Source organism: Lagenorhynchus albirostris, chromosome 3, assembly GCF_949774975.1.
Source record: "Lagenorhynchus albirostris chromosome 3, mLagAlb1.1, whole genome shotgun sequence".
In the NCBI taxonomy this organism is placed as follows: Eukaryota; Metazoa; Chordata; class Mammalia; order Artiodactyla; family Delphinidae; genus Lagenorhynchus; species Lagenorhynchus albirostris.
The window spans coordinates 122,397,554-122,420,788 of record NC_083097.1 but is presented as its reverse complement, the minus strand read 5'-3'; the positions used below and the strand labels follow the sequence as shown (position 1 = coordinate 122,420,788).

Here is a 23,235-nt window from a genome sequence, read left to right as displayed (position 1 = left end):
TTTAATAAACTTCTAGACTAGTCTTAATTAATTACATGCATGAAAAAACTCAATATTTATTTTTAAATTTATATTACTTAATGTTAAGAAAAGCATATAACTGGAAAACAATCTAATTCAACTCTTATTTTCAATCGTTAAATTTACCTCCTCCTTGACTTCCTCTTCCTCAGTCTCAGTGGATACAGAAGGCACCTTGGCCTTGTGCCATGATATTTGTAGCCGACGGTCTTTGAATTTTGACCCTTGGTTTGCAGGCTAAAATAGATTTTAGAAGAACACAAAAGTTTGTACTCACACTTACTAATGATTTCTTCAAATTGTGTGCTATTAAAAGTTTAATGACTTGAGGGGAAAAAAAATCTGTTAAAATGGATCTACAAATAATCTCCAATGAGAGCTAGAAAAAGTGAAGTTCTTTTTAATTAGAAGACCACATGTCTGGTTTTCCCAGGATAGTCCATGATTAATGTTGATGTCACATAAATTTTAAGATCTGTCTTGGTTTGGATATAAATTATATAGTCATTCTACATAGAAAAGTCATGATGAGGACAACAAATACTGTCTTAATATGATTATTGGCCTTTGGCTTTGATAATCTACATATTTAGAGTAAAACCTTACAAATATAAGTAATTTAAAAATTATCTATTCATCTCATGACATCTCTTATATCCCCATCTATATCTGTTAAAACTATTCCCACTTCTTTTCCTGAAATGCTATATAACAATGACAGCTCATCTACGCATCCCACAAATGTTAAACACCTATTATCCTATCTCAGGGTAAAACTACGCAGTTTCAAATGTATTTCTTGTTATTACTGTCTAAACATTTTTTCCTCCCCAGCAAATTTCAGTAAGAGAAACCAAAAGTTTAATTTTAAGGACAAAGCAATCGAGACAAAAGAACAGAGACCCAAAGTTTCATGAAAGTGAAACCTTAATCATTCCTACAGCTTTCCTATCAACAGATCTGGGTTGTAGAATATCCCCAATTCTTGGTTCAGTCCTAAAGTATGTAATAGAAGGGGCTCTTTTAAATTTGGGGTTTCACCCTAGATTTTCTAGGAAAAATATTGATAAACTTCATGAAGCATTTGCAAAATATTTCCATAGAACACTCAGATCATTGCATGGCAAGAATGTACATTAGGCCAGATGCATACCAGTCAATTACTGTCTCTGCTGATACCACAGCCTGTGATTTAAGGAAAAACTCCTATTATCCCTTGTAGGTGTTAAATGTTTATAACCTGACACCAAACATTCTGACTCATGGGACAAACTAAAATGACACATCAAAATGGCCCTAACCCAAATATACATTTACCATCTTTTCAAAATCAGGTAGTTACTAAGTGAGTGGACATTAAAAGTTCTTATCACAAGGAAAAAAAAATTTTAACTATGTGTGGTGATGGATTTTAACTAAACTTATTTTAGTAATCACAATGCACATGTATACTGAATCATTATGTTGCACATCTTAAAATAATACAATGTTGTATGTCAATTATATCTCAATAAACCTTGGGGAAAGAAAAAAACAGGTAATTTGTGTAACAGACATCCCTTGCCCTTACTCTATCCTTTAACATACAGCCCAATTATAGAGATTTCTTCAGTATTTTGTTCATTTCTATATTATTTAAATTCTTTCCAGCTTTACTGAAGTGTAACTGACAAATAAAACTGTAAGATGTTTAAAGTGTGCAATGTGATGATTTGATACACTGTGAAAGGATACCCCATCGAGTTAATTAACACATGCATACCTCACGTATTTATTACCCTTTTGGGAGGGGGGTGGGAGAGGGGGGTTTTTAGAACATTTAAGTTCTACTCTCCTAGCAAATTTCAGTTATATAATAGTGTTGTCAACTACGGTCACCATGTTACACATTAGTCCTTAAACTTTGTTATTTGAATTTTTAAGTAAAGTTATATTACTTTTATTAGCAAGAAAAAGCAATATAAAAATTTTTAACCTATATTAACTGGGTTGCTTTCCAAAGAGGGTAGCAGTTCTATCTTCCAAAAGAAATTTTAAGGCATTAGATGTACTGCATATATATTACTGAAGGAAGGAGAAATTTAATTTGTATGCAGTCAGGAACTAAGAATATAAAACTCCCACTACCTAACTTGTAACAAATAAGATTAATAAATAGAATAAAGATGTATTCTAATAATACCAAGTCAGGAACTCTCACACACCACCAGTGGGAATCTAAACTAATAAAACTGATGCAGTTCACTCAACAAGTCCATGTATATGCAACAGAAATGTACATGTATATATGAAAAGACATTTAAAACAATGTTCACAGCAACACTGTTCATAAAAATGAAATGGAAATAACCCAAATACCTAGCAATAGGAGAATGGAAAAATAAATTGTGGTATATATATACAACTGAAAACCATACAGCAATAAAAATAGCAAACTACTGTTACATGTAATAACACAAATGAATCTCACAAATATAATGTTAAGAAAAAAAAGTAGACACAACAGAATATATACTATGTGGTTCCATATATATAAATTTTCTTAAATACGCAAAATAATACTATAACATTTAGGAATACACATTAAGGTGATAAAAATACAGTTGATTCTCGTTATTTGCAGTAGTCACATAAAGTCCACCCAAGCAGTGAATTAGCAAACACTGAACCATTGTTCCTAGGGGAAATAGAGGGTTAGGTTCCTATGAGCCTCTGGTCAAAACATTTTTGCCAATGATCAATATGTAACCTTGTTTTATGTTTAAGGACATTACTTAATATATACTGTTGATTCATTAACATTGAACTCATGGCCCAAAGCATGACAACTCATGCCTGAACAAGGCTTATCTCTAACACACATCTTTACCATAAGGCACATCACTACCTTACTGAACACTTACACAGCACTTCAGAACTATACTTGGAAGCCATTTTAAACAGTGAAATCACCAATGAAAAGCACAAAAAAATGAGAGAAATATGGCACTAAATAGACTGCAAAAAAGACTTGTTTACAGGATGAGAGCTGAGACAAGAAGGCAGAACATCACCTCATTTGACCTCCATTGGGAACTTGGGCACTGGTCAACTCAAATTTTTCACAGTTCTGCACATGTCTGAAAATGACCACACAAGCACTTCAGGTATTGATTTTGAGGCTGTAATAAATTTTAGTGGGTAGGTGAATGTGCAATGCAGTATCCACGAATAATGAGAATCAACTGTATAAAGAAAGCAAGGAGGTGATTATAATAAAGTGAGGCTAGACGTTTTCTGAGGAGGAGAGAAGATAGTGACTGGAAGGGGGCAGAAGGAGACTTTTGGGGTGCTGGGAATGTTCTATTTCTTGACCTGAGGGGCAGGTAATATGGTACCTTCTGATAAATCACTTAACTATACATTTCTTATTGGTATAGTTTCAATGAACATTTTAAGTTGAGTATTATCTTCATAATTTCAAGAAAATACCAATTAGCCAAGATATTTATGTTAAAAAAGCAATGTTTAGAATGCACCTCTGTATTTATAAATGATCCCATTTTGGTAATTTTTTAAATTAATTAATTAATTTATCTTCGGCTGTGTTGGGTCTTCATTTCTGTGCGAGGGCTTTCTCTAGTTGCAGCAAGCAGGGGCCACTCTTCATCGCAGTGCGTGGGCCTTTCACTGTCGTGGCCTCTCTTGTTGCGGGGCACAGGCTCCAGACGCGCAGCCTCAGTAGTTGTGGCTCACGGGCCCAGCTGCTCCGCGGCATGTGGGATCTTCCCAGACCAGGGCTCGAACCCGTGTCCCCTGCATTGGCAGGCAGATTCTCAACCACTGCGCCACCAGGGAAGCCCCGGTAAAATTTTTTTGATGAGAGACTTAATATATGTATTCTTATATTCGTAATTTTTTTCTATAAATGTATCCAAGAATAATAACTACCTTGTAAGAGTAGGCCAAGATTAAGAGGTGAGATTTTTACTTTTTATTAACCGAATTTTGACCCTTTGCTTGTATTAATTTTTTTAATTAAAAATACTTAAAAAAATTTAGGACTTGCCTCATATACCTATCAAAATATCTAATTTTTCTATATACACATATATATTCTCTCACACGCATATCTATACCACGGCTTGAAATAATGAAATAGTGGAGAAAAGTTAGATGTCCATCAATACAGGACTAATTAAATCTAGTACAGTACATCTATACAATAAATCACCATGCATCCATTAAAAACAAAGCAACATCATATGCACAATTAACAGTAATTGCCTATGGGGAGTGGAACTGTATGACTGGAGGTAGAAGGAAATGTTATTTTTCTTTCCTTTTCTTTTTCTTTTGGCCACAACACGCGGCATGCGGGATCTTAGCTTACCGACCAGGGATCAAACCCGTGCCCCCTGCATTGGAAGCATGGAGTCTTAACCACTGGACCGCCAGAGAAGTCCAGGAAATCTTACTTTTCATCGTACATACTTTTCTTTTTGACTATGTATATGTGTGTTGCCCCTCAAAATAAATCAAATATTAACATATATGAATATATGTGTGAATATGAGCAAATCAATTACATATCATCAATAAAAAATTATATGCAGTGACTTAGAAGCATGTAGAACCTTAGAGGTAGAAGTTACGCAGAGAGAAATTCACCTACACAGCCATTTTCCCAGATCAGAAACTGATGCCAAATCTGTGCCAGTCATGATCATCAATCCCCTGACTGGCAAAGATGAAAAAACAAAACTTAAGTGCTGTTGAGGATATGGGCAAACAGGTGCTCTCACCCAATGTCACTACAAGTTTAAATTAGCGCAACATTCCTGGAGGGTTATCCGGCAAGCTGTACCAAAATTTTAAATACACATACGCGTGCCTTCGATCCAGTCATCTTGCTCCTATGAACTAACCTAGGGCAATGGTTCTCAGTGGGAGACGATAATGTTACTCTAGAGGGCATTTTGGTGGTCACGCTGACTGAAGAGCACTTACTAGTATTTAGTAGGTGAGAGCCAGAGGTGCTAAAGGTCCTGCAATGCACAGGACTGTCCACATAACATTACTTCCCTCAAAAACGCCAAATCCAGTAAGATGTATATAACATTGTCCATTAACAGTGAAAAAACAGGAAACACCCTAACTAGCCATCCTGACTGACATCATGAAGAAAAAGACCTAAGGAAGAAAGCCAACACACTAGGATAGTAGAGGAGAAATATGAAAAGAACCTGTGTAGCTGAGTTTCTTAAATAATCAATCCTAAAACCTCCCTACCTCTAAACTTCTTGAAAAAAAAGAAAATAAATGTCCATATTTTCCAAGTTATTTATCTGTTACTTGCAGCTACTAAATGCATCCTGAGGAGCATTTACTATTTTCATAATCAGGAAGAAGAAAATAAAAAAAATCTACTTCCACTCTATTATTACTGAGTACAACTCTAAACCACACTACCATAGCTCAAAATCTTTGTAGTTAAATGATGCATACTATTGAAAAAATGCCAAAGTACAGTTCAAGTATTCCAAACATTCAGTATAAATAACTTTCCCTGTTGAAATTAGCTGAACCTCTCTTTACCCAGGAGTGAAGGAAAGCACCCTAAGCTCTCATCCTATCTGTGCCCTTAAGCAAGCCTCTATGACTTAAAATTTTCAGCTTTTACCTAAACTTTAATATTAAAATACTTAAAGGAAATTCTTCATCGTCTTTGATACCCTCCTAACTCTGTCAAATGAAAGATATATAAATAAGGATTCTTTTTTAAAAAAAGTTCTTTTGGGACTCACTGATTTTATCTTTAAAATATACAAAATTCTATTTATATATTACATGATATTATTTCCCTTTTTTTAATTTATTATTATTATTATTACTTTTTTGTGTGTGTGGTACATGGGTCTCTCACTGTTGTGGCCTCTCCCGTTGCGGACCACAGGCTCTGGACGCACAGGCTCAGCGGCCATGGCTCATGGGCCCAGCCACTCCGCGGCATGTGGGATCTTCCCGGACCGGGGCACGAACACGTGTCCCCTGCATCAGCAGGTGGACTCTCAACCACTGTGCCACCAGGGAAGCCCTCCCTTTTTAAAAAAAAATTATTTATTTGGTTGCACCGGGTCTTAGTTGCAGCAAACACGCTCCTTAGTTGAGGCTCGCCAGCTCCTTAGTTGCAGCAGGTGGGCTCCTTAGTTGTGGCATGCGAGCTCTTTGTTGCGACATGCATGTGCGATCTAGTTCCCTGACCAGGGATCGAACCCGGGCCCCCTGCATTGGGAGCGTGGAGTCCCAACCACTGTGCCACCAGGGAAGTCCCATATTTCCCATTTTTGAACTTAAATATTTAATATATAAAGTAATAAAATAATATATACCAGGGGTCTGCAAACTACAACCTTCAGGCCAAACATGGCCCAGCACCTTGTTTTTGGTGGCCTGTGAGCTATGAATTATTTTTACATTTATAAAAAATTATTAAAAGAAGAAAAGGAAAAAGAAGAAGGAAGAGGAAGAGGGAAGGACAGGTTTAGAGAGAGGAGGAAAAGGAGAAAATGTGACAGAGACTGTACGAAGTCCGCAAAAGCCTAACGTGTTTACTATCTGGTTCTTTACTAGAAAAAGTCTGACTAGTGATATATACTATTAAAATATTTATATATTATTATACATGTTTTATGTTGTTATAGATAACTTCCATTGTATATAAACATTCTCTGGATTTTAAATTTGTGTATATAGTTGACCCCTGAACCACACAGGGATTAGGGGTGCTAACTCTCCATACGGTCAAAAATCTTGGTAATAACTTACTGTCAGCCTTATTATTGAAAAAAAATCTGTGTACAAGTGGACCAGCACAGTTCAAACCCATGCTGCTCAAAGGTCAACAATTTTTAAATTTACTCATATTTTTCATGTACGTATCTGGGACGTAAAGCCCAAGATTAACACATATCCTCAAATTTGGTTTTAACATATACAGTATAAAAATGCTGGTGTTTCATCTTAAAAATGAATGTGAAGTTAAAAAGTCTGATTTTAAAAATAAGATATGTTCCTTTGGAAAGCACAGAAAACAGAGAAGAGCCTAGAAGGGAAAAAAAATTAAAACTAACTTGAATTCTCCCACTCAGAACTAACAATTTAAAGCAGTTCCACTCCAAGTTTATGACTACTCTCCTATCCCACCTTTCCTTAACCTAAAAGACAATCCTGAGAATTTTCTTATGTCATTATTCTTTAAAAACATGTTTTTAATAGCAGCAAAGTACTGTTGAGCATTTAGATAGTTCTCATTTTCACTATTATAGAAAGTGCTACACTGAGCACACTTACAGTTTGCAGAATCGTTTGCATAATTTCCGTATGATAAATTCTTAAAAGTGGATTAATGCAGGGGTCCTCGACCCCCGGGCCACACAGCAGGAGGTGAGTGGCAGGTGATCAAGTGAGGCTTCATCTGTATTTACAGCCACTCCCCGTTGCTTGCATTGCCACCTGAGCTCTGCCTCCTGTCAGATCAGCAGCAGCATTAGATTCTCATAAGAGCATGAACCCTACTGTGAACTGCGTATGTGAGGAATCTAGGTTGCACGCTCCTTGTGAAAATCTAATGCCTGATGATCTGCAGTGGAGCTGAGGTGGCGATGCTAGCACTGGGGAGTGGGTGCAAATACAGATTATCATTAGCAGAGAGGTTCGACTGCACAGAGACCCTAATAAGTCTCTGCTTGCAGACTCACATCAAAACCCTATTGGTGAGTGGCATGTGAAAACAAGCTCAGGGCTCCCACTGATTCTGCATTATGGTGAATTGCATAATTATTTCATTATATATTACAATGTAATAATAATAGAAATTAAGTGCACAATAAATGTAATGGGCTTGAATCATCCTGAAACCATTTCCCCCCTCCCCTCCGGTCCGCAGAAAAATTGTCTTCCATGAAACCAGCCCCTGGTGCTAAAAAGGTTGGGGACTGCTGGATTAATGAATACAAGAATAAACTGAAGGACTCTAGAATTAGGTCCTCACACTTCAGAACAGCTTCACTAACACCCATCCATCACCTTTTCATACAGATATGGTTGATCCATGATCCTTTCACAATCATTAAGGACAGTAAAAGAATACTGAAAATATACATTTTACTTTAGTCTTTGTGGGATTATAAAAGACCTTGAGGAAGAGTTACCCTATAGGTTTGCTAAATCTACTTTCAATAATGTCTTAGGCATACGTATTTCTGTATTTTTTTCAAAGAAAGCATACTATACTGCCCAAGTATCTGTTACAAGTGTAAGTGTGTTTCTAGCATTCAAGACTGTCTGATAGTACCCTATCAAAACAAAAAACAAACTACAAAACACCATCGAAACCAATAGTAGTGTCTCATTCTTGAAGTTGCCTTACCAGCCTTGGCTTTGTTTGCTCCTTCCCCAAATGCCTGGACATGTCCCTTTCCGCAAACCAAGTGCCGTATTTCAGACTTAACAAATATATGTATATAAAAGTTGGTTATTGGGGCTTCCCTGGTGGCACAGTGGTTGAGAGTCCGCCTGCTGATGCAGGGGATACGGGTTCGTGCCCCAGTCCGGGAGGATCCCACATGCCACGGAGCGGCTGGGCCCATGAGCCATAGCCGCTGAGCCTGCGCGTCCGGAGCCTGTGCTCCGCAAGGGGAGAGGCCACAACAGTGAGAAGCCCACATACCGCAAAAAAAAAAAAGTTGGTTATTATTAGATACTCTAGAATGACTCTACTTATGAGAAGGAAAGAGAGCCATTTGAGCATGACTTCTGGATTAAAACTTAAAGATTTATATATAACCCTCAGGGTAGAGCATGCAGCTTCCTACCTAACAAAATTACCTACTTTTTGTAACTAAAACTTTCTACAGAGCCAAATTTATAAAAATTCTGCTTTATATTATTATACATTATTATCTAATGCACCTCACCAGAGCTGGCAGTGGGTCTAAATGCCCATGCCCAAGTTTTGGCAAGGAAATTCGAATATTATATACTCAACCCTGAGAGACAAAAATCGACATTCACCCAGCCTCCAGAAGAACACCCTGCCCATGTACAGTGCTCCTCCATATATTATCTTCTTTACTCCTCAAAGAAGTCACTTAAAGACAATCTCACACTTTACAAAAAAAGAAAATAACAGTCAGGGTAGTGAAAAAACTGGCTCAAGAGTAAACAGACTGCAGCCCAGGTGGCTCTCAAATCTGGACATCTTATAATAACCCACCATTCTCTAATAGCCAGGGTGAAACAAGATTAATGAGCATCAAACTAATAAGAAACTATGGAGTGAAATCTTGCTCTTTAAGATTTCTTTCACCATCTTTAATACTCAATAGGGCTGAAAATGTTTTCTCTCAAAAAAGTTGTTTGAGGCATCCTGGATGTTAACAGTCAATTGTGTATTTTTACCTTGGTCCTGCCACTTATTAACTGTATGATCTTGGGTGACTTTTTTAAGCTTTAGTTTTCCGATCTGTACACATGGGTTTCTACCTGCACTTTATACAGTTATTTAAGGTTACATGAGATCATGTATGAAAATGCTCTAGCAAAAATAACACTCAAAAAATATTTACTAGATGAATTAATGAGTGGTTAGAAAGAGAATATACTGTTTATGTGCAAAATAACAAAAACATTCACTTGTGGCAAATATCTATTTGCATATTTGTCTAAAAGCAAGTGGTCACCACTGTACACAGAATATAACTAAACATGACTCTTCTCCTAACAAATTCTTCCTTTGGATTTCGTCTCCATCCCAGACTATTTTCACTTATTGACTATAAACATCTGGTAAACCATGTAATAAACCCTAAAGCAAAAATCAAATATAGCTTTCGAATAACTTGTTGCTACAAATGCATTTATGTGAAGTATTATGGAATATAGCATGAGCTGCTTCTTGACCTTCAAATATATTAATAGGAATTTACTAATACCCATGATTTTACAACTTATTTTTCTAATCTATAAAACATTTGACATTTATACAGAAGGCATCAAGGAAATGCTAAATACAATGCTTTTAGAGTTGGCATTTACTATTTTAAAAACTTACTGAAAAATGCTGAAGTAAGTCATCTTTCTCCTCCTCAATGAATCCCCCAACTGTTAGTGCTTTAGGGCGGTGGTCCACCACCATGTGATTTAGTGAACCCCTTCCTCTTCCTCCACGGCCTCGGCCTCTTCCTCGACCCTGAGAGGACATGGTCTTTCCTCGACCCACAGGTAAAATACCTAATCGTGCAGCCTGAATAACAACAAAAAGCAGAATATAACACATCATCAGACTAAATCTAGGAAAACTATTTTTCGAGATGTTAAATGTAGTGGGTAACTCCTCTTAAATCTCACCTCAACCTGTAACTGACTGAGTTTTTTCCGTAACTCTGTTGTGTCTTCTCCTGAGGATAGCCTCTTGTGAAGGTCCAGTTCGGTATCTAATAGTTCTTTTTGGGCCTTTGGAAAAATTAAGAGTAAAAATGTATTTTTTAGACAACCTACAAAATCTTGTTCACAATATTACACTTACAGAATGACACACATCTCTTCTGGGTAAATGTGAGAGCACGCAATAAACATGGGTGTTTTAAGGAAAGTAACTTTACAGATATAATACTGAAAACATGTAGAGAGTATAATGTTATCAGTAGTAACAATAAACAGTATTACTGCTTAATAAGCAAGCAGTATTACAAATGCTTAATTAAGATGGCACAGCCCCTCCAGAATAGAGAGACCCCCGGGGTGGCTGTCTCCAGGTCGGCCACCTGTACACAGGTGTGTGAAGTTCTGAGGCACAGCTCCGTCCATACGGGGCCACTGTGTCCTCGGCAGCACCTAGGGCTGCTACCCACACCCTCTGAAATCGGCTTTGCGAAAGCTTTGTATCTGCTGGGCAGCTTTTGGCTGAAATGCAACAGATGTCGAGCCCTCCTTGTAAAGGAACATTGAGTTTTCCTCTTGTGACACATGGGATGCATCATAAGTCCCTCCCCAAGTCGTAGTTCACACACCCATCCTTCCGACGGCGAGTTTTGTGGTTTCTTTTTTTTTAGTTTTGTGGTTTTTGAAAACAAAAACAATTCATTCTGATTACTGTCGTGATATGAAGGCATCATTTCCATGAGCTTTGGGGGATTTTTATGTGAAATAAATAAACTATCACTGAGGAAAAAAAAAAAAAAAAAAAGATGGCCTAAAAATCAGACCTTGGAAACAGTCATTTGAGATGAGGGAGCTGAGAACATAATAAAGCATCATAAGTGAAACATAATAGGGCAAAATAAATTACACAATAAAAATTCACTAATAGTACAAACATAACAGTTACATAATTGCTTTCAGATCTGAACCCTATAACTATTGCCGCTCTTTTTTTTTTTTTTTTTTGGTAAGAAACAAATTATCAGCCTTTAGCTGGTGTGACTAAGAGATTTTCTTTCCCCCATATTCTCTTAAATTTCTTTCCATAATTAAATGCTCTTTTTATTATTGGGGGAAATTTCAATTAAAATAACATTTTATATTTTTAAAAAGCAATCATTTTTTCTTTTTTTAGATCATAAATTAATCTTTTTCAAAAAATTTTTATTGGAGTATAGTTGATTTACAATGTTGTGTAAAAGCAATCTTAATGAAACACTTTACATTCCTTTAATAACAGAGAACCACAATTTCAAATGTAATATAATATTGTACATAAAAATTTGCATTCTATATATATATATCTGACAAATTTATTCCCAGTTTTCAAAGGGCTGCAAATTTATCTAAAATCCCACTACAGAGCTGTAGAATAATGATGGAACCATGGTGTAAAAGCAAGTATTCTTCTACGGTAAGGAAACAAATAGAAATGAACAAAATTAGACTTAAATGGATCTAGAACTTTTGATTATTCTTTTCAATAGAAAGCCATATTTTTACCCATACTAAAGGCAATGATATCTTTTGAATATTAAAAGGGATGGCTGCATTACAACATTATTAAAAAATTAGAAAAAAAGCTGCTGAAATAGGAAATGTCTCTTTCCTTGCCATCACTCTAAGCAGTTACATCATCAGCATGGAGAACAAAATAATTCAGTTAAAAAACATCTTTGTTCAAACCGGGTATTATCACTTCTTTCAGAGGGAGTGTACAGCATCTACAGAAACATTAAAAAAAAAAGATACTTATAATTGTCTCACACTAGACTATTAGCTACCTAAGGATTCCACAGCACTTTTTTTTTTTTTTTTTTTTTTTGTGGTACGTGGGCCTCTCACTGTGTGGCCTCTCCTGTTGCGGAGCACAGGCTCCGGATGCGCAGGCTCAGCAGCCATGGCCACGGGGCCTAGCTGCTCCGCGGCATGTGTGATCTTCCCAGACTGGGGCACGAACCCGTGTCCCCTGCATCGGCAGGCGGACTCTCAATCATTGCGCCACCAGGGAAGCCTCCATTGCACTTTTAAAGTGCAAAGCACACCACAGATGTTCAATAACCCTATGCTGAATGAAAAATGCAAATAGGTACCTCTGTTTTTGTCTTTACTTTAGATGGTGTGGAGACTGCAGAAGATGTTTTTAACTCATCTTTCAATTGTGAGATCTTTTCTCCAAGCTCTTTTAAAGTCTTCATTATATTTGCTCTCTCTTCTGGTTTCATGTTTTTGTTTTTTTCTAGCTTGGATATTAACATCTATAAAATAAACAGCAAAAAGTAAAACTATGCTTAGTAAATTTTAGTTTAAGTAACCTTTAAAACTCTATTGGGGATATCTTTGTAAAATCCATTCCATACATCAATTCCAGCATGCAAATAACGAACATTTATCTTACCTTTTGGCATTCTATTTGTTTTTCTAACATTTCTTGCCTCTTTTTCCTCATATCTTGTTGTAGCTTCATTGCTTCCTGTACAAACAGGTAAAGAAAAAATCAGTAATGAATAAGTTTGCCCATGATATATATGGCTACTACAGTCTCAACTCATTTCTTCTGAGTCATCCCTTATACGAGACAGATTTTCCTCCTAATCAAAAAACAGCTGAAGCCAGAGATGAAACCTTTAAACCTATTTTCCCCAACACTTCCAATATAAAAGAGTTTATGTTTGTAACTGTACTTTAATATTTAAAATACTGAACACTAATTAGCTGTATCTATGAGGTTTATTCACTTAAATGACCTGAATATGTATGTAAAGAAAAACAAGTTTTCACTTCCCCACATAATAAGCGAAATCCTTATTTTTGAAGTTTGAAGTCTAAAAATAAAGTCTAAAAGTGACATGCAGCTATAGATTAGAAATGATAGCAAAATCTATGGATTTTTGCCTGGAAAATGTTGCCTCCAACCCCTCTGTTAATTAAATCTCCAATTATACTGAGATAATATATATAAATAACTATTTTATTTAAAAAACTGTGAGTTTAAATCTAAGATGATAATGAAACTCAGAAGTGAGTCACATGAATAATAACTACATAATTGTTACACTTCACGTGAAATATTACCTAACTTACGAAGCCAGAAAGGAATTAAAAGAGAAAATAATGAAATAAAAGTGTTTATTTCTCTCCCTTGCGGGGGGGTGGGGCGACAGACGACAGCTCAGTGTCTTTTACTTTTACATAGAAAAAAGTTCTTTCTTTGTGCTTGATGTAGCCACTGAAAGGCAACTGCAAAACATTTTTTCTGTTTGCTCATCTTTTTTTCAAGTGTACAATGCATCAAGCAGCAGCTAAATAAATGTTAAAATGTAGTTTCATAACAACATGAACTGTTCAGAGGTGTTAATATAATCACTTAAGAATTCAACAAATCCCGGACTTCCCTAGTGGCACAGTGGTTGAAAATCTGCCTGCCGATGTAGTGGACACGGGTTCAAGCCCTGGTCCAGGAAGATCCCACATGCTGTGAAGCAACTAAGTTCGTGCGCCACAACTACTGAGCCTGCGCTCTAGAGCCTGTGAGCCACAATTACTGAGCCTGCACTCTAGAGCCCGCGAGCCACAACTACTGATGCCTGCGTGCCACAACTACTGAAGACCGTGTGCCTAGAGCCCAAGCTCCACAACAAGAGAAGCCACCGTGATGAGAAGCCCAGGCACTGCAACGAAGAGTAGCCCCTGCTCGCCGCAACTAGAGAAAGCCCACGCACAGCAACAAAGACCCAACGTAGCCAAAAATAAATAAATAAAAAATAAATAAATGTATTAAAAAAAAAAAGAATTCAATAGATCCTTTCCTCTTGAAGGAAAAGAATTGAGGCTGTTACCTGCTTCTTTTTAAGAACTTCTTGGACATCGTGAGACTTTGATCCTGAACAAAGTTTTGAAGGTGTCTTTAAGTTTGAGGAGCTGTAGATCATTTTTGGATGGCCTGGAGTTGAAAATATCTATGAAACACAAATATAATTAAATTAAATCTTAGCAATACCTTAAAATAATTTTTTAAAAAGACTCCATATATTTTTTTTACATTTAAAAACTTCATTTATAAAACAAGTCCTTTATACATAAACTCAATTGTCATTCAAATATAAAAACAAAAACTAATTTTAAGCAATAATGTTGTGTTTCTGAATACAATCACTTATCTTTCTTTTCTTTATATTTTTTTTAATTATGGGAAAAAGAACAACAACTCCTGACATCTAGGAGCTGGACTGCCACTCACAGCTAGGCCTTAGTGTCCCCTTGTTAAACATAAACAATTTTCATAGAACATCAACCTCAGACAAGGTCACTCTTGTGCCCATGGTGGATCAAGGCAAAAACAAGATCACTCCATTATCACGACTGAACACACACACAAACCATGAATACTATCCAAACCATAAAAATGACTAAACATCTCTCTACCCTGGCTAATATGAGTGACTACAGCTTCTTTACCAATTACAGCTTTAGCATAATTCTAGTCTTCCCTCCTTCTAGGTAAACTACTAGGAAATCTGATCATAGAATTACTCCTGTTTCCTTTAACCCTCCAACAAATCACCTAACACTGCCAATCCTAACATAAGTCCTTGCTAACACCCTCTAAATGAGATGTTCCATGGTTTCACTGTGTATACTCCCTCACTGAATAAGAGTTGTTCAACTACAGGTGTGTTCCTGGAGGTCTTTGGGAGGGTAATGTCATTAAGCTCTTTTCCACAATGCCAAATAAGAATGCATGTTCTAACTGCAAACCCTCCTAAGAATTAAGGTACTTTGCAGTCATAATCTTAATACTATATTTAATCAAATGTTATGAGTTTACAACCAACCATAAGTAGTTAGCTCACAGATCTAACTTTGCAAGTAAAATGGTGACCATCTTTACTGTGCTTGTTTTGGTATTTAGATTCCTTTCTGAACAGAAATTTATTTTTTTTTTCAGAAATTTATTTTTAAACAATTTATAATTTATAATAAATAAATAAATTTATAATTTATTTTTAAATTAACTTTGAATATATGATATAAGGGACACAGGATATAATACTAAGAAATTCATGGAAAATTCAATCACGCAATATATACAAATACAAAACTTATCTCAATCATACAATACTTAATTGTCCTAAAACTTAAGCTACTTTAAATACACAGGAAACTCTCTCAAGTACTGTAGGAACCTGCAGAGATGATGTTCATGCTGTTATTACTATTTATCAAAATAAAAATGGCACTACCTACAAGTTACTGAGCACTTATTATGTGCGAATAAGCACTTCTCTTTTATGCTTTACCAATATGAAATTTTTTAATCCCCATAGCAACTGAGTTTATTGAAAAGGAAACCAATGCTCGCCAGTTATTTAACACAGCTAGTAAGAGGCAGGTCAAGTCAGTAAGGGCTGTGTGACTTCAAAGTCTGAGATTGCTTTTGTTTTTCTATCTTTTAGTATCGAATTTTTTTTTTTTTTTTTTTGCGGTACGCGGGCCTCTCACTGCTGTGGCCTCTCCCGTTGCGAAGCACAGGCTCTGGACGCGCAGGCTCAGTGGCCATGGCTCACGGGCCCAGCCGCTCGGCGGCATGTGGGATCTTCCCGGACCGGGGCACGAACCCGTGTCCCCTGCATTGGCAGGCGGACTCTCAACCACTGCACCACCAGGGAAGCCCTAGTATCGAATTTTTGAAACAAACCAAAGTACAAAATTATATATAAAAAACCTGACGTATCCATCAGCAAGCAGAAACAACCATCAATTTACATTATTTTATATAAAATAACCTTGTTTTATTTAAACCCCCAACTACATCATCATAACACACACATTATTTTATCTGTAAATAATTCAGTTGTATCTCTAAAAGATAAGGACTCCTTTCTTTTTTAAGTAAAACTACAATACCGTTGTCACACTTAAAAGGTATAACAATTCTTTAATATCATTAAATAGTCACATTTCCAGATTCTATTATAATTTTCTAAACATTCTTTTCACATTTAAATTAGGACCTACTAAGGTCCATATAAATGCAATTGGTTATATCTCTTTAAAGTCTCCTTTAATTCCGTTTCCCTCTCTGTATCTTTCTTTTCTTTGCAAATCACTTCTGGAAGAAACCAGGTCATTCATCCTGCAGTATTCACTACAGGATTCTATGGTATCCTTTAACACGTCCCTCTGTCCTCTGAATTTCCTTTAAATTGTGCGCAGTTCTAGAGCCTTTATGACATTTTTTCATTCTTTGATAGGATGCTAGTAATCTTCGACAAATTCCTCACTTTCTGGTTTGACATCTGGAACACTGTCACCCCCAGATCTGGGAACAGCCATTTCTTCAAGGATCCCTGGTTCTTTTTGGAGCTGGGGGAAGGGGCATGTCAAGGTTCATTACCATCAGGCTGGGTCACTGTTTCTAGACCTTTTTGGTGGACAGAATTAAGAAATGTTTTGGAGGTTTTTAAAGTTGTCTAGTTTCTTCTATCCTTGCCGTAACCACCAAGACTTAAATTATATGGGTTCCTTTTTTTGTTTTTTTCTATCATAAGCAAGTATACGTATTCATTGCCCCAACTTTCTTAAATAAACAGTGGCCAACTCTACATTTTTTGTCCCATTTTGCTTTTTTTACTTAATGTATCCTGATGATCACCTCATGGTACACATAAAGATATTCGTCATTCCTTTGCAAAGTTACACATATGCTATTGTATGCATGTACTACATTTTAAGTAACCAGTCCCCTACTGATGGACACTGGATTGTTTCCAGTCTTTTGCTATTGAAGAGAGTCTACATTCCCTAACCTTTCTCATATGTCTTTCTATAGTTTGACTAGTATATTTTTGGCACAGATTCTTAGAGGAGGATTATTGGTTTAGAGTAAATACATACATAATTTTGCTAGATGCTGCCAAATTTCCTTTCACGGAGGCTGTACCATTTAGCATTACCATCAGCATATAAATTTCAGGTCCTTGTGGACATTATCCTGGTTTACTATGTAATTTTAAAAATGGATCTAATTTTTTTTTTCTATCAGGCTATCCAGTTATCCCAATACCATTTACCAAAGAGTCCATACTTTCCCCGCTGAACTGAGATAATGTGTTAGCATATGATAAATTCCTATTTGTGAGTGAGTCTATAATCTCAGTCTTCGATTCTATTCCACTGGTCTGTCTCTTCATGTGCCAGTATCAAATTGTTTGAGTTATACTGACTTCACATTATTTTTTAATGTCTAGGAGGGCTAACCCCACCTGTTCTTTTTCAGTTTTCCTAGCTCTCTTGGAAAAAAAAAAATCACCAATCTGGACAGTCATCATATAGATATATTCCCAAAAGGAAAGGAAACTACTTAAAAACATATTTCAAAATCTGACTTTTGGGGCTTCCCTGGTGGCGCAGTGGTTGAGAGTCCGCCTGCCGATGCAGGGGACACGGGTTCATGCCCCGGTCCGGGAAGATCCCACATGCCGCAGAGCTGCTAGGCCCGTGAGCCATGGCCGCTGAGCCTGCACGTCCGGAGCCTGTGCTCCACAACGGGAGGGGCCGCAACGGTGAGAGGCCCACGTACCGCAAAAAAAATAAAAATAAAAATCTGACTTTCGAATTGACTATGACTGAATCCCCTTCATGATGTTCTTAATTATATTAAAGAAGAAACATTATGAAAGGAATGGATTAATAGACATCTATTAATAAATGGCTAAAAATTTCAAATTCCTATTTAGCTTTCAATAGGAAAAGAAAATTTAACTAGCAAATTTCTGGCTCAATCATGGAAATTAGGGAAGTTTACCGGCCACATTTAGGTTAGCTCTCACAATTATCTTGATTGAGGAAATAAGACATTATAAATCTGGGTGCTAATCAATTTGTTAATTTCTTTGTGTCACTGAACAACTCTAAATATATTTAAAGGTCCACAGAAATATATACCTGGCAATCATCTCCAGCACCACCTGACTGATTCAACAAGTGTGCTGCATCACCCTGGTTACCACTTGCATGTCCAAGACGATGTTTCACAGGAACTTTGTTAAGAACATATGCACCCGATGTCTGTGGTTTGTTCATCATCTGCATATACAAAATAAACATATTTATGGTGGAAGTTTTTTTAAATGCCTAGGAATGATACAAATTTAGGACAGTAATTACCCTGGGGAGGAAGATACGGAAATGCGAAGGAAGGGTGCTTCAATCATCTGTAAGGTTTGATTTTTTTAAGTGAAGAGGTGGATATACACCGGAGCCTGTGCTCCGCAACGGGAGAGGCCACATCAGTGACAGGCCCGCGTACCGCCAAAAAAAAAAAAAAAAAAAAAAGAGTGTCTGATTCTAACACAAAACAAAGAAGCTGTTCTAGATTCAAAGTTGTTCGGTCATGGATGGCTATCGTACTTTAGTGTTGAGAAGAATCACTAAAGGTATTTCTTAAATATGCAGATTTACGGTCCAATATCTAGAGACTGACTCTAGATCTGAGAAGGTAAGACCCAGGAATGTGCACCCAGATAAGTGATTTTGATGCAACACAGCACTTCTCAACCTTCAAGGTACATAAGAATCACCTGGAAAGTCTGTTAAAACGGATTACTGGGCCCCACCCATAGTGATTCTAATTCAGTAAGTTGAGGTGAAGCCTTAGAAACTGCATGTCTAATAAGCTCCTAGGAGATCAGATGCTGCCGGTCTACAAATCAAACTGAATGGCTCTGATATAGAAGACCCCAGGACCACAAATTGAGAAACAATGATCTAGAGGATGGGATTAAAGGACCTTTAATTCCCTGTGAACCAGTAGATTACCTTCTGAATACCCCCATGTACCGTTGAGGGAGGAGACTGGGCCACCAGCACTTGCTGCTGATGAAGGTGCTGTGGCAGGTGATGGTGCTGCTGTGACAGGTGACTAAGTGTTTGCTGCTGTTGCAGGAGCAGCTGTGTTGGCGACTGTAGTGCTGGCTGCTCATTATTTTCCCTGTGCCACAGGACTCGAATGAACCGGTTGTTTAGAACTGCTTCAGTGCTGGAAATGGCTTTTCTGGCCTCTTCATTGGTAAGATACTGGATGAGGGCTGCTTCTGGATCTCCCTTAAAGGCAACCTATAAGAAAAAACAACAGCAACAACAACACACATAAATTAATGATTGTAGTTAAGCAAATATTGATAAATTATTGATAAAAAATTCAAAAGTAGAAAACAGCCTGCTGAAATCCATTGTGAATCCTATGTAAATAAAGTTAGCTATCCCTTAAAAGATAACATGTGTATTTCAACATTATATATGAAAGAATATTGGATTATTTAATAAATAATCCTAGTGATGTTATATAACCACTTGGGGAAAAGTTGTTAGGTTCCTCCCTGGTATCTTACACGTCCAAATAAACTCCAGAGAGAGAAAACATTTTACAAAAAAACCCAGGGAAAAAAGGTGAATATCTGTATAATCTGAGGCTTTGGAAAGCCTTTTTATGCACACCTATAAAGGCAGAACCCATAAAGACAAACAGCGAATTTGACCAAATAAAATTTTAAACCACTGTCAGTCCAAACCTGCCACAAACAAAATGAGTGACAAAACGAAAAAGTAATTTTCATATATATGACAGGCAAAGGCTTGGAAAAGCATTATTATAAATGCCTTCATAAAAAATGGGCAAAGACAGTGGGCAGGTAAATCCAAAAGTGCTGCAAATGGTCTATATACATTAGAGTCTACCTAGGAATAAAAACAAAGCAAATTAAAGCAAGTACAATTTTTCACTTATGAAACTGGTCTAAAAATTTTTAATGGATCCATATTAGAGTTTTGATGAGGTTCACACATTGTGTTAGGGAGCATCAACTGGCACAACCCTTTTGGAGAACAATTTGGCAGTTCAAATAAAAAGTTTTAAAATTCCCTTTAATTCAGCAATGCATCATAAAAAAATAAAAGGTTTATACAAAAGGAGGTTCACAATAGCATTGTTTTTATAAAAAATAGTAAGAACAACATAAATTCCCCCAAATAGAGAATAGTGCTTATATAAATTATGGCCTACTGCTATGGAATGAGTTATGTCCTCCCCAAATTCATACGGTGAAGCCCTGACCCCCAATGTGACAGTATTTGGAGACAGGGTTTTTAGGAGGTAAATAAGGTTAAATGAGATCAAAGGGGTGCGGCCCTAATCAGACAGGACTGGTGACCTTACAGGAAGAGCTCTCTCTGTCTCTTCCCTTCCCTCTCCTTCCATCATGTGAGCACACAGCAAGAAGATGGCCGTCTCCAAGCCAGAGAGTCCTTACCAGGAACCAAATTGGCTAGTATTCTGATCTTGGATTCCCCACAAATAAATTTTTGTTGTTTAAGCCACCCAGTCTATGGTATTTGTTATGGCAACCCAAGCAGACTCATACTCATTTACATTAAAAGCTTCCTAATTTTTCTAAATGCCATAAAGAATAATGACCTAGGAAAAATTTAAGAGGAAAAAGGTAGTGAGAGATACATAAATCGTATTTTGGTTTGATGGCAACACTGCGTGTCAGGGGTAACTGACTGAAATCCCAACTTTAACAGACCTTCTAGTACCCTCAATTACAGCGTAACCCCAACCACAAATTGATAAATTCAAATATCTAACAAACACACAGCAAAATATAAAAGCTTCAGTTTATTTGATGTTAGATTATATGTTACAGTGCCTACAATTCTCAAGATTAGAACCATCCTTAACCAATTAATATTTCACAAAATAAAAGCCAGTCAGTAAACAAAATTACAATCTTAGAAGTTACCAAAAATCTTACCTACTTAGTTAGAACACTAAAGCAGGTAAAAAAGTCATCTGTCCAGAGATACAAGTATGAACAAAAATACAATAACTGGCCCACTGTCTTTCAGGAAGAGGTTGCAGAAAAGAACCAAATGAATTCAGAGGACAAATTCAGCACAACAACTCCGTCATAAAGTTGGGCATACAGATACACAGTGGAATTTAAAACACATAGCAGAGATGATCAGACTAATCACTGGCTTGTTTAAGCAAGGTAAGCTGATAGGAATATTTTTGAAGATACATTATATACATGGATTTTGTCACCAACATAGCTACACCTACCTGGATATTAACAATAGTTCCAAATTTGCTGAAATGTTCATTGAGCTTGGTAATGTTGTTCAATTCCTGAGGGATTTTCTTGACTTCTAATTTGGTGTTTGTATACTGATTCTTTCTCAAGAATCCTGGTTTACTCTGATTGTTATTCCCTTGCCTGAAAGGAATATTAACAGATCTTGGTTAATTCTCCTACATTATGCCTAGGCAAGAGATAATCAGCAAAGAATGTAAGTTTATATTTATTCAAGTATCCTTTGTAAGCACTTAACATTCTTCAGAAATGACTAGGTAATTTTCACATTATCCTTATTACATGGGAATCAAACAGGTAGAGAGAAAGAAAGAAGACTGATGTCTCAATAATTCTAATACTGGGTTAGGCCTAGAAATTAGTACAAATTACTAATATCTATTATCAATATTCTGTTAACTTTTCAATGTTTAAGACATACTAATGATGCCTTTGGGAACCTTAGCTTTAAGGCACACAGATTGAAAATGAATGATTAATGACAACTCTTAATTTTACAAATTTACTACTGCAAACAAAAAACCAGAAACATCAATTAGATGTTACTAATTAGCAAATTATCTTACTTTCCCAGCCAAGGTTTCTTTGCCAGTGGCCCTTCCAAACCACTCATAGCTCTTTTCCGGCTATCTGGTTCAAGAACCACTCTGGTTATGTTGCTATTAATTGAAACAGGAACTGGTGGTTCAGTCTGGATGACAATGTTAGCAGCTGTAGAAAACAAAAATTAACATTACTGACCATGCGCTGTATTTGGGGAATTTCAAATGATTAAAATTATTTAGTCCAAAAGCTAAAAATCACTGTGAATAGCACCTGGCTACTACCATTTCCTTTTCAGAAATGTTTAACAGCAAAAATAAATTATCAATTGCCTCCTTTTTCAAAAATACAATATGCGCGTTTAAAAACTCCTAGCCAACTCTGATGTAATGACTGATTCAGGCAAGGATCATAAATGGAAGGAAAAAAAAAATCAGTGAAAGGGTGTTGGAGAATAAGATATTTATCTGATGCCAAAGTACCACTCCACAAACTTTACAATGGAGAGCTCTAACAATTACAGCAAGTGATCAAACTTATTAGGCCACAAATGGAGTGAAATATTTGTCTCCTTATAGGATTCAACAAGAAGTTCACATGGATAGGATACTACTATGGAATTATGATTTTCTTTTATGTGTGGCAATGATATTGCACGTATATAGTACTGTGTCTTATTCTCAGATGTAAACTAAAGGATCTTAAAGTGTCACAATCTCCAAAATTTACTTTCAAGTGATTCAAGAAAACAATGTGAAGGGAGAGGGGAGGAAGGGGAGGAAGACAGAGAGAAGAGTGCACACAAGTGAGCATTCATGCCCAAAGCTGACAAAATGTTAACAACTGGTGAACCTAAGTGAAAGTATTAAGGTGTTTATTGCACTTTTGATTTTTTTGTAGGTTTAAGATTATTCAAACCTAAACATTGAAAGGAAAATTCAAAGCCAATGTTATAAATTAACACATTCCATTCACAACAGTTAAGACTAAAATACTATACGACGCTGACCTTACGATAGGTTACCTGTCAGTGGAAAGAGGTGTGTTGAACCAA

The 23,235-nt window shown here is 36.5% G+C and overlaps 1 protein-coding gene across 7 annotated transcripts in view; it reads right to left on the bottom strand.

The window, feature by feature from the left end:
* The window catches only part of RBM27 (RNA binding motif protein 27), an 82,082-nt gene that overhangs the window by 19,375 nt on the left and 39,472 nt on the right, over positions 1–23,235 (bottom strand). For 4 of the 7 annotated variants that reach the window (XM_060143903.1, XM_060143906.1, XM_060143904.1 and 1 more), the window contains 10 exons: positions 22,205–22,349; positions 21,608–21,761; positions 19,303–19,599; positions 18,430–18,570; positions 14,322–14,441; positions 12,881–12,955; positions 12,576–12,740; positions 10,411–10,515; positions 10,115–10,306; positions 148–258 (listed from right to left, as the gene is read on the bottom strand). In XM_060143903.1, coding sequence (XP_059999886.1) covers positions 148–258; positions 10,115–10,306; positions 10,411–10,515; positions 12,576–12,740; positions 12,881–12,955; positions 14,322–14,441; positions 18,430–18,570; positions 19,303–19,599; positions 21,608–21,761; positions 22,205–22,349 — 1,505 coding nt within the window. Of the gene's footprint in view, positions 1–147; positions 259–10,114; positions 10,307–10,410; positions 10,516–11,788; positions 12,207–12,575; positions 12,741–12,880; positions 12,956–14,321; positions 14,442–18,429; positions 18,571–19,302; positions 19,600–21,607; positions 21,762–22,204; positions 22,350–23,235 lie in introns of those variants that run through there. The other 3 variants (XM_060143905.1, XR_009539616.1, XM_060143908.1) reach the window with 3 other exon arrangements.